The 12318-nt window shown below is 34.9% G+C and overlaps 1 protein-coding gene across 2 annotated transcripts; it reads left to right on the top strand.

Annotated features, from left to right (window-relative positions):
* Positions 1-754: 754 nt before the first annotated feature.
* LOC138829976 (gametocyte-specific factor 1-like) lies at positions 755-11537 on the top strand. 2 transcript variants are annotated; one of them, XM_070026461.1, is made up of 6 exons: positions 755-817; positions 1710-1748; positions 2305-2405; positions 10753-10875; positions 10970-11053; positions 11425-11537. In XM_070026461.1, the coding sequence occupies exons 2-5, from the start codon at positions 1739-1741 to the stop codon at positions 10982-10984; spliced, it is 249 nt and encodes an 82-aa protein (XP_069882562.1). In that variant the 5' UTR covers positions 755-817; positions 1710-1738; the 3' UTR covers positions 10985-11053; positions 11425-11537. The 2 variants fall into 2 exon arrangements, with proteins under 2 accessions (XP_069882562.1, XP_069882561.1); XM_070026460.1 differs by having other exon boundaries at positions 10753-10879.
* The last annotated feature ends 781 nt before the right edge of the window (positions 11538-12318 follow it).

Here is a 12318-nt window from a genome sequence, read left to right as displayed (position 1 = left end):
ATATATATATATATATATACATGTCCATACAATCACAGGTATTTCTGTGTCGTTTTTATAAGTGTATTTTATGGTATATAGTAACATTAATATTTGTAAAAGAAAAATACATGATATATAAATGAAAACATTCATCTGGGAACTTGTCTCTCTCTTGCTGTTTTCACTTAATATTTGTGACTAGTAGCTTTGAGAAAGCCTAGAAAATACTAATCTTACTTTACATGAATATTAATCAAAAATGAGAATTAAAAAGGTCTGTACAACGATCAAGCATGTCTACAAGGAAGGCTAAAGAACGTTTTTGGCAGAATGTGATTAAGTTCTAGAAGAGTCTTTTTTGTGAAACTTTCTCCTAATAAAAATATTGATGAGTAAAGAAGATGAACAAGGAAAAAAAAATAATACCTAAAGATTGATCTATTGTGGCTCTATAGACCATAGAACGTGTAGAGATATTTAGACAGAACAATTTGCAAAAAATCAGTAGTTGCAGTGAAGATGAAAAGTGTGACACATCCATTCACATTATTCCTCTACTGAATATTCACACATTTCTACTGTACCGAATCGGAGTCTACCAATGCATACTAAAAGGAAATGGGACTTTGTCGTCCAAGTACAGCCCGGAAGTCACCACTTCCGTTGTCATATGCGGAAGTGTGGTTGAGTTCTGTCAGTTCGTAAACCGGAAGTGAGGTTTATGAGCCACGTCACAATAATGGTGACCCCACCCAGAGACTAGTGGGACATCGTCCGTCGTGGGTAGGAGGAGATCCTGACTTGTTTGGTGAATCCAGTTAACTGAAGGACACAGGTAACAGTCCCTTGCCTTCTCTTCTTTCTTTTAAGTCTTAGACATGTATATCATCTATTTGGCTCGGGTATGTAACTGGGACATTTCTCCCTTTCTACCCCTGACATCCCAAATATAGTTCTAATAATTTTCTCCAACTAGGCCGGATTGTTCCATGAGTAAAAGAATGAAAATTCTTTACTTCCTTAGACTTCAGAAAACAACTATTTCCATTCTGGAGAACTTGAAATTTACTTTTATTCCCCTCACATTTATGTGCATCAAAGCAATCATATGTTTAATGTCTTCTGGCTCTGTTTCATGGACACTAGACACCACACAACTGAAATTCACTACCTATTGAACCAAAGCCCAATCTCCATCTTTAAAGAGTTTCAATGATTCATTTGCTTTGTGATACATATCTTCTCTAAGAAGCAGTTACTTGAATAATACTCCATACTGATCTTATAATCTGAATACGAAATCACGTTGTATCTATGAGAATAGCAAATCCTCATTCAGATAAGTGCATAATTTCAGTAGGCATTAGTTATTTGTAAATTGGAATTTGGTGTTTGTTAATTCAGACATCTGCAATTTTTAGAAGTCCTTTTCTACATTCGCTTAAAAGTTGTCATTATGCATCATCCTCTGTTTGATTTGATAAAGTAGAAAGGTCTGAAAAATACAATTTTTTTTTAGTTCAAAAGTTTTACATTTCTATAGCACATTATAATCTGAGAAGCAGACAGGGATAACAATGTATTTCAATTCATGTGTGTCTAGCAACAAAAAGTATTAGAGCTAATAGTTTCTACCCAGTTGTTCTTCATATAGCTGAGGAATCACATGTAAGATGTGGTTTTGAGATATTTAGTCATGGTTTCTCTCAGAATTTTTTTATCCGCAGGACTTGCTGATATTTATCTGCCTAGCACAATGGAAAAAGGTAAATATGTTTACACATTTGTTTTGGGAAATTATTTTAAATGGTCTTGTTGACATTATTTTCTTTTCTTTTTTGGAATAACAGAAAGTATATTGATAGGAGCTGAGAGAATGGGATAGAAAGATTTCTCTTAATTAAAACTGAAACTTTAGACATTTTGATAATTATAACTTTGACTTTTGATGTGCTAGATTGAAAGGTGAATGTAAATTATGGGCATATTCTAAATTGAAATTTAAGAAAGCAATTAAATCAGGGGTGCTCAATGGATGTATGCTCTCACAAGATAATACAAGCTAACAGTTCCACTTCACTTACATCAATAATTTTTAACTATTATAAATATAGTTCATAATACTAAAAATTAACAACTGCATACTAGAAACTGAGAATACATCAGAAGTTAAATTCCGGAGTAATTCTCTTTTTAATATTTTGAATCTATATTGTCCAATAGGGATTCCTGTGTTAATGTTGCGTTCATAAGAGAAATAATATTGAAGACTTGCATGTTCCCAATACATTGATTTTCCCAAGATTTTTTTTTTTCTTTCAGAGGAATCTGTGGATCCTGAGAGGTTATTGCAATGTCCCTATGATAAGAATCACAAAATCAGATCATGCAGGTTCCCATACCATCTTGTGAAATGTAGAAAGGTAATGTTTCATTAGAACATGTTGATATTACATGATTTCTTTAGTTCATGGATCAATTTGGGTATTGTTTTTAAGATAAATAGTGGGAAATATATGTGAAAGATAGGAGAGGCTGTGGGCAGAAATGTAATAGAGAGATTTTTGTATTCTGAAATCTCTGCAGCATGTAATGGAAAGTAAGATAATCGAAGGCCAACATGTTTATTTCTAGATATGTATTTCTAGATCTTGATTCAAAGCAGAAAAAATGCAAGCTATTTTTTGTGTGCAATTATGTCAAACTGTGTTTACCATATTTCACAAAGAGTAAAGGTGGTTTCCTTTCCTCCCCACTGCCTAATGGCCAAAATGTAAATTAATTGTTTTCTTAAACATTAAATAATTTTGTTAAAACATGCACCGTATTATCATATGATCTTCAATTCTATTTGGAGAGTTTAGCTTTCATGCTCTGGTTATAAACCGAGAACATGAGAGATGCATTGTGTCTCTTTTCTATATTTAGGGTATTAATGACAAAATTGATCTTAGTTTCATCAAAAATTTCACAAAACTTAAAGGTTCACAGAACTGTGGATAGAAAATTATTTTTTCTTCATGTAACATTGCAGCAATAAGTTCCAGAGCAAATGGGGCAAGCAAGGTCATTCTCTCTGATGGAGCCATAGAATTCCATTGAGTATAAATCCATTTTCTTGTTCCATTCTTCTGCTGAGGGCCATCTGGGTTGGTTCTCTATCTTAGCTATGGTAAGTAATGCTGCAATAAACATAGTTGTGCTGGTAGTTTTAGTGTGGTTTTGTTTGTGATCATTTGGGTAAATGCCAAAAAGTGGGGACTCTGGGTCACAATGGAGCTCTATGTGGAGCCTTTTTATGAAACTCCATGCTACTTTCAAAATGGTTGAATAAGTTTACACTCCCAACAATAATGCAGTAGGATTCCATTCTGGCCACATCCCCTCCTGCATCTGTTCTTATTAGAGTTATTGACTATAGCCATTCTAACTGGGGTGAGGTGGAATATCACTGTTGTTTTGATTTGCATTTTTTTAAGGCTAGGGAAGTTGAGCATTTCTCTAGTGTCGATTGGCCATTCTTCTTTCCTCTTCGGAGAAGTTTTTCTTTATCCCACTTATTTATTGGGCAGTTGTTTCTTTGAGAATTTGTTGTTAGGGGATTCAATTTTTTGAGTTCCCACTGCATTTTAGATATGAGACCCTTGTCCATTGTATGGCTTGTGAAGATCTCCCAATCTGTGTGTTTTCTATTGATTTTGCTAGGCATGTCCTTTTACTTCTAGAAGCTCTGTAGCTTCATGCAAAACTATTTGTGAAAAATTTTTTTGATTTGTTTTGATTCTGATTCCCTATTAATCAAATTTCGACTTGTGCTAAGGAAACCTAAGGTTTCTCCTACTTCATCCTGAAATGTTTTCAGGATGTCTGCTTTAACTCAAAGGCCTTTAATCAATTTGGAATTGATACTAATCAGGGTGATACATAAGCATCTAGCTTTCGTTTTCTACTGGTGATAACCAATTTTGTCAGAAAAATTCTCTTTTTTATGTCCCTTATCAAAAATTAGCTATAGGACTGTGGGATGATTTCTAGGTTTTCAATTCTACTCCATTGGTCCTGTGGTTTCCTCTTGTTCCAGTACAAATTTATTGTAATTATGATGATTTTATACTAGAGTATGAAATTTGGTATTGCTAGTTCTCTACTTCTATTTCTTTTGTAAAGGATTGTTTTTGCTTTTCAGGATCTTTTACTGTTCCATATGAATTTTTGAACCGTTTCTTCTATTTGCTTGAAGAATGAGGTTGGAATATTGATAGCCATTGCATTGAATTTGTAGATAGCTTTGGGAAGTATTGCCATTTTCAGGATGTTGATCCTTCCAATCCAGGAGCCTGGGAGGTTTTTCCACTTTCAAAGTTCTGTTTAATTTCCTTTTTCAGATTTTTAAAGTTTTCGTCTAGAGGTCCTTCACTTCTTCGGTTAATTCCTAGGTATTTTAATTTTGGGGGGGCTATTAGAAAGGGAGTTGCTTTCCTGATTTCAGCCACATTTTTCTCATTGTTAACAAAGAAAAAAGCCATTGATTTTTTAGGGATAATTTTATACCCGGCTACTGTGCCAAAGTTTCTAATCAGCTCGAGTAATTTGGGAGTGTAGTCCATGGGTTTTTATTTTTTTTTTAATAAAAGAGCATGTCCTTGGCAAAGAGGGAGGTTTTACTTCATCTTATTGTATTTGGATCCCATTTATGTTTTTCCATCTTGTCTTAGTGCTGTTGTTAAGCATTCTAATATTAAATTGAAGAGAAGTGGAGTAAGTGGACATCCTTGTCTCCTTCCTGAGTTAGAGTAAATGGCTTTAAATTTTTACCATTCAGTACAATGAAGGCTGTAGGCTTGTCTTTCTTGTACTGAGGAATGTTCCATGGTTTCCTATTTTTTTCCAGAGCCTTCATCATAAAGGAGTGAATTGCTTTTTCTGCATCTATTGAGGTAACCATGTGTTTCTTAACCTTGATCTTGTTGATGTGATGAATTATATTAATTGATTTGCATATATTGAACCAGCTTTGCATCCCTCAAATCCATCCTGTTTGATCGTGGTGTATGATTCATTGGATGAATTGTTGAATTTGATTGACTAAAATTTTGTTGAGTAGTTTTACTTTGATGTACATGAAAGAAATGTGTCCATAATTCTCTTTCTTTAATGAGTCCGTGCCTCATTTTGGGATGACGGTTTTGATGGCTTCATACAAAGAGTATTGTAATCAACTTTTCATTCAATTTCATTGAAGATTTCGAGGAGTATTGGTGTAACTTCTGCTTTGAAGGCCTTGTAGAATTCCACTGAAAATCTATTCGGTCCAGGGCTTTTCTTAGATGGGAGGTCTCTTATTGCTGTTCCCATTTCGATTCTTGATATGGGTCTGTCAAGTTGGTTTAAGTCCCCTTGGTTTAGTTTCAGCATGTCGATGTTTGATAGGAAATAGTCCATTTCTTCCAGATTCTCAAACTTATTATCACAATAGTTTGAAATATATTCCCTTATAATATTCTGAATCTTGTTTCTTCCTGAGGTGATGTTTCCCTTTTCCTCTCTGATTAATTATTTGGGTATGGTCTTGTCTTTTTCTGATGAGATTTGCTAATATTGTCAATTTTGTTAATTTTTTTAAAGAAACTCTCTTTGTATTATTGATTCTTTCTATGTTTTTTAAAATTCTAATTCATTTAAATTCTGATTTAATTCTATTATTTCTTGGATTTATCTTGCTGATCTTTTCAAGGAGGTTGAGAAGTCTCCTTAAATCCTTGGTTTCAGATTTCTCCAATTTGTTGATGTTGGAACTCAGAGCTGTAAACTTGCTTCTGAGTATTGCCTTGTCTGTGTTCCAGATGAGCTGGGAATTTATATGATCATTTTTGTTGACTATCATGAATATGCGAATTTCCTTTCTAATCTCTTCCATGACCCACTAATGATTATACAGTGTGTTGTTTAGCCTCCATCTGTTACAGGACATTCTTTCGTGCCTTTTGATACTGAGTTCTAATTTTATTCCTTCGTGGTCTGAAAGAATGCAAGGTATAATTGTAGTCTATTTTATCTAATGTTAGGATTGCAACTTCTGCCTGATTTTGTGGGCTCTGTACTTGGTAAATTTTAATCCATCCTCTCACTTTCAAAATATGTTTGTCTTTATGGGCAATGTGTTTTCTTGAAGGCAACAGATATAAGGATCTTGCTTTTTAATCCATCTAGACAGTCTATGACGTTTACTTGGATTGTTAAGTCCATTAATATCGATAGTTAGGACTGAAAGTTGTTTGGTAGTTCCGGCCATGTAATTCACCTTCTTGGTGGCTGTAACAACTGGGTTCTTCCTATGGTTCTTGGATTCTCAGTTTGGGTGCTGTTTCTTGGCCTTTATTGTGGTCTTGTTGGTTTTCTATGTGTAGGACATCTTTAAGTATCTTTTGTAAGTCTGGTTTGGTAGATATATATTGTTACACTTTTTCTTTGCTATGGAGGATTTTTATTTGACCTTTCCTTATGAAGATTTTAGGTGAGTACAGTATGCTAGGTCGATAGTTGTTTATCTTTAAGGCATGGCGTACATGATTCCAGGCCCTTCTTGTTAATTGTCTCCGCTGAGAAATCTATGGTTATTCTAATTGTTTTCCCTTTTTAGGTGATTTATCTTTTCTCCTTACAGCTTTAAAGATCGTTGGTCTGAATTTGTCCTGTGCGGATTACAATGTGACCGTGTCATTTCCTGTTCTGGTCTGTTCTATTTGCGGTTCTACAAGCTTCTAATGTCTTAATAGGCCTATCTTTTTGCATGTTTTGGAATTTCTCTCTTAGGATCCTGTTAAATTTCTTAGATCATTAACTTCTGTCTGTAGGTGTTCCTCTACACCCTTTATCCTCTGATTAGGACTTCTAATTGTGTCTTCCAAACGTGGAATCAATCTCATATTTCTTGGATTTGTTTTGAACAGTTGTATGTTTTTCTCTCTATCATCTAGGCTGACTTCAGTCCCTGAGATTTGATCTTCTGCATGGTTTAACCTACTGTCAAGAATTTCTCCTTTGCTTCTTATTCCTTTCCTTCTAACTGGTCGACTTTAATGGCTTCAGATTCTTTGTTTTACATCTTGTATGAACTACTTTACTTCCTTAAATTGTTGTTGAGTGTTTATTCTCAAATTACTTTGTTGATTCGTTATTGTTTCCTTGGACTCCCTTTTCTTCAGCATTCCCTTTGTGGTCTCCCAGGATTCCTTCAGCTGTCTATTTATGGATTCCATGAATGCCTCTATTGATCTTTGTCTATTCTCACCCCCTCATGCAATTCCTCTATTTCACTTTGATTAGCTTCCTCTCACTCACACAATTCCTGCTTTTCTCTTCAACTGCTCTCAGGCAGCTCATGCAATTCCTGTCTTTCTGTTTCAGTATCCTCAGCCTGCTCATGAAATTCCTATCTTTCCATTTGACTGTTCTCAGCCTGCTCACACAATTCCTGTATTAATCTGTGAGTAGCTTCGTAATGCTCTCGAGATTCCGGTATTATTCATTGGCTTGCTTCTTCTTGTTCCCCATGAAGCTCACACTGAGTCATTTGCAGATTTTCAATCTATTCATTCACCACGTTTACTAGTAGTGTTTGTAAAGTTGTGTTCGAACTCTCCTCTGGATTTGTGATTTACTGTTCTATCACCTGATTATCATGAGTTGGAGTTGAAATATCCATACTTGCCATTTTTCTAGTTTTTCTCTGGCTTGTTCTGCCCATTTGTTCTGAAAGTAACACCAATGTTGTGCTACAACACTATTTTAAGGCATGCATCAAGGAGTCAAAATGCATATTTAGAATGGCTACAGATACAATCCAATTCAACGGATACAATTTGTTCAACATAAAATAACTAAGGGCTAATGGGCTCACAACTTAAAAGAGGAAGTCAGCAAACCAGAAATTATTCGTTGTAGGGAGAATTGTGGGGGCAAATACGATTACAGGGATGTGAAGTGATAAAATGTTAGTGAAGTTAAAGAAGGCCTAATCTCACAGAGGGTAATGGATTGGAAAGAATGATAGGAGAGACATAGAAAAACATGAAAAATAGAGAAACAAAAATTTAAATTTTATAAATTAAATACTTAAAATTATGTAAGTATGAAGAAATACTGAAAGGAGAAAAGGATAGGATGAGAGGAGGGGAGAAATAAAAGAACATGAAAAAATAAAAAATAAAAATTCCTCAAATTGGAATACTTGAATGTTATGTATGTATAAACAGATAATAAGGCTATTACCAATTTAAGCCTATGAAGTTGTGAATTGAGTAATACATTTCTGTATTAAGAATGTACACAAAATTGGTGATAAGGTCTAATATTCAACAATGGATGTAAGTCATATAAAAAGAAAGAATGAGAAGAAAACAAATGGAATAAAAAGAGAAAAAAAGGATCAAAATTTCAAAAGAGATTAAAAAATAAAAGCATACACAGATACACTTAAATCAAAATTATGACAGAAAAATAATAGGAAACATTTTTAAAGAAAATAAAAATAAAAACTGATAAAGAGTTCTTTTTTTGTGGTCATGGGGAAAAATATTGTATCTCCCCTGTGCCTGTAACCAGTCTCTTGGTGGTGTCTCTGATCTGATTGTGGTGTTTTCTTTTCCTGTTGCTTGATTGTTTTCTTAAGTCAGTTTGTTTGAGAAGGCCGAAAAAAGCTCTGCATTACCCAGGATTTTATTGTTATCCTCTCAGGCTAGTTGAATGGGAGGGAGATCTGCTTTGAGTATCACAAAAGTGGGAGATGCCTGTTCCCTCTAGCTTGGAGTTGATGTGATAAGGCTAGGTTCTGGGTAGATTTGAGGCCTATGATCAATGGTAGCTTTTCCCTGAGGGGCTAGCTCCTGAAAAACTCACAGAGCCAAGCCTGGAGCCATTCTCAGTGTTTAGGCTTACTGGGTTTCAATTGTGTGTCTAACCTGCAGTGTGGATGGGCAGACTCTGGCTCTTTTTACCCAGTGAAGACAGTCACTCTTCATGGGATGGAGCTTTTTCTGCCTGGGCAGGGTATCTTTCCCCTGGGTAGAGCTGAGCCTGGCAGGTCAGGTCAGGTTCCTGTGACCTGCTAAATGGGTTTTTTAAGTTCTTCCAAGACCTGAGTTGGAGCTAGCTGCTTGGCCAGGCCTTTGTCCATATCATCGATGGAGAGCTCTGGTGGTGGGCTGGGGCGTTCTTCCATAACTGCTCTCTGAGGAGAGAGGATGTCAAGGTTCTACTCATACTCTTGGTTTCTGGGCCATCCCTGGTCTGTGATCCTCAGAATGAGGATTTCTGCTCCTTGTCAGTTCTTGCTGGTGGTGAGTAGTGTTTGACACTATGTTCCAGAATCTGTCTGGGAGTAGTATGTTGGCGATGACCACTGCATCTGAAGCAGCTTCCACAGCAGCAGCTTACCAGCACGTGCTCTGATCTGTCTCCCTGCTGAATTTTCCCACTGTACTGTGATGGTACACTTGTTTCTCTAGCCCAGAAATGTTCACTGGAACACTAAATGTGCTTTCTATGCAAGAGCTTGTTTTTCCTCCAGCTGCTGTTCTGCCATCTTCCTCAGTTCTTCCAACAAATAGGGGTTATCCTGTGGGGGAGGGACATACAAAGAAACACAAAAGCACATGGTATCTTTGAAACAATATGTTTGAAACAATGTAAACTAAGAAAAAAACTTTTGTCCTTAACTTGGGGTTCATTACAATTTATATAATCATCATATTTTCTGCTTGTCTCATACAAATACTAGTTATTGCAAATAAGGGAAACCATGGGACCTATGTTTTTTTCGGCCTGGCTTATGTCACTTAATATTTTTTTCCTGTCTTTCCATTTGCTAACAAATTGGATAATGTCATTCATTCTGATGGAGGCATCAAGCACTTTTGCAACCTCCTTAGTTTTTCCCCTACCATCTCCACCTTCCCATTTCCTCAAATACACTCTCCCCTTTCTCTCACCTCCCTTAGTGTAAATTTCATTTTATATTCCTATTTACATTGCTTTTGAACAATTCTTCTCATTCTAAACATAAACTACTTATTCCAAATAAGGGAAACAATGGACCTAAGTTTCTTTGGGCCTGGCTTACTTCAATGAACAAAATTTTTTTCTGAGTCTTTACATTTACTAGCAAAAGGAACAATATTCTTCTTTCTGATGGAGGGATAGAATTCCATTATATATATTCACCAAATTTTCTTAATCAATTCATCTACTTAGGGGCATCTGTGTTGGTTCCATATCTTAGCTATGGTATATAAAGCTGCAATAAACATAGTCATGCTGGTAGCTTTAGTAGGGTCTTTTATGTGAATATTTGTGTAAATGCATAAAGTGGGATTGCTGGATCTGAAGGATTTTTAGGAAACTCCATACTGCTTTGGGATACAGGTTATTCCATAGTAACAATGAGGCTATCTTGAAAATGTACTTTACAACTTTAGGTGTGGGGGGAGGGAAGAGGAGGGCTGGAGGAATTGGGAAGATGGGAAGGAAGAGATTTTAAAGAAAATACAAAGGAGGGTGTAACAACGCTCTATAGAAAATGTACTTATTCATATAAATGTATCTCCTCTGTACAGTATATTCACAATAAAAATATGTATTAAAAAAAATCAAGGATGAACTAGCACAGTACCCATACCGTGGTGTCTAGCCCATGGTAGACATCCTTCCCAAATACATCTAAAAAGAGAAAATTTGAAATTTTTTCTTCATATTTGAACTTTGGTTACACAGAATCATCCTGATATTGCTGCCAAATTGGCTACTTGTCCCTTTAATGCTCGCCACTTGGTTCCACGAGATCAACTAAGTGAACATATTGCAACTTGTATGGACAAAATTTTCCTTGAAGATGAAGTAGGTAAGCCTAATAACTAAAACACAATCCAAATCAATGTAGGCCATTTGCACCTCTATCCTACTCTGATGGTTGATTTGTGTTTATTTGTAGATAATATCAAAATGAATGAGAAATAAGAAAAGAGTTCTAAAAATACAGGGCACTATGTTTCCTCTGAGGAAGACTGGGATAAAGGTAAAAAGCTTGTTGATTTTTCTGCATTTTCCATTCTTGAATCTCAACTTATCTTGTGATGTTGTATGATTATATCCTTTAAGAGTGAAATTAAATTTCTTTGGTCAACTTGTCTTATCTTGTATGCTAATATTAATAACATATATAAAGATATTTAGTCCTAAATGATTAAAAACCAGGCCAAACATTTAAATGATTTGTTTTTTCCCATGCCTAGAACTGATTCAGGTAAATATTTATTATATAAGTTAAATGTTTTTCATAAGGCACTTAAGGCCATCAACCTTGTTGTTTTTCTATCAATAATGTTGCAATGTTAGAGCCAATCTAATCGAGCAACTCAATCAAGTATGTATTTCTCCCTTCGGCAGAATCCTTGGAAGATCCTACCCCAAGTTTTATTTGGGGAACCATCATGTCCTCTGGCAACAACAGGTAAAGGAAAGCTGTTTTTTTAGGACACACTATAGTCTGTCAAAATTCAAAGTGAAGAAATAGGATAAATGAATAACAAACTTTCTGTTGCATATACCCATACATTTTTCTCACTACAAATAAAGCTTCTGATTGCTCTCTGAACTTGAGAATCTATGATTGGTGGCGAAAGACAATTATAGTTTCACTAGAACCCATAAGAAATACAATCACCAAAATTACTTCAAATTAGAATTACTTTATATGAATGTTTTTCTCATTCTCTTATAATTAATTTAAATCAGTAAAGCCATAGATAACAGTATTTTGTTGGACCAATCATTTATGTCCCTATTTCTTTGTTTCAAGATTTACTCATCACATCAATTATAATAGTGTGAATGGCAGTATCTTCAACTGGTAATTGATAAATTACAGACTTATGGGTGGGTTACCATGTCTTCTTTCTGAAATTGATTAATGAATATTATAGGAATGACTATCTGATTTAAATTTACACCATGAATTAGTGTAAAAATATTGGAGGAGATTCTTGAGATGATTTAAAATCTGCACTTTGCAAAGATACATATTAATAAAATGTGTCTAGAACTATTTTTAAGCAGTAATATATACATGGAAATCAAATTTCTCATTTCCAAATAAAGTTTGAATACATATTAGATATGGTATAGATTGGAAATTCCAAATTAGATTTCTAATTACAAAGGTTTTGCTCTCTTAGTATTTATGAGATTGTTTAAGGAATTGTAATTGCTAGAATTAACTTGTCTTTCTAGAGTTACAAAATAGATTGTACATTTTATTTAATGGAATGTGAAAACATCAAG

Source organism: Dipodomys merriami, unplaced genomic scaffold (assembly GCF_024711535.1).
Source record: "Dipodomys merriami isolate MVZ:Mamm:240054 unplaced genomic scaffold, mDipMer1.0.p SCAF_18, whole genome shotgun sequence".
Lineage (NCBI taxonomy): Eukaryota > Metazoa > Chordata > Mammalia > Rodentia > Heteromyidae > Dipodomys > Dipodomys merriami.
Note: the sequence above shows the minus strand (reverse complement) of the source record. Positions and strands in the feature narration are given on the sequence as shown.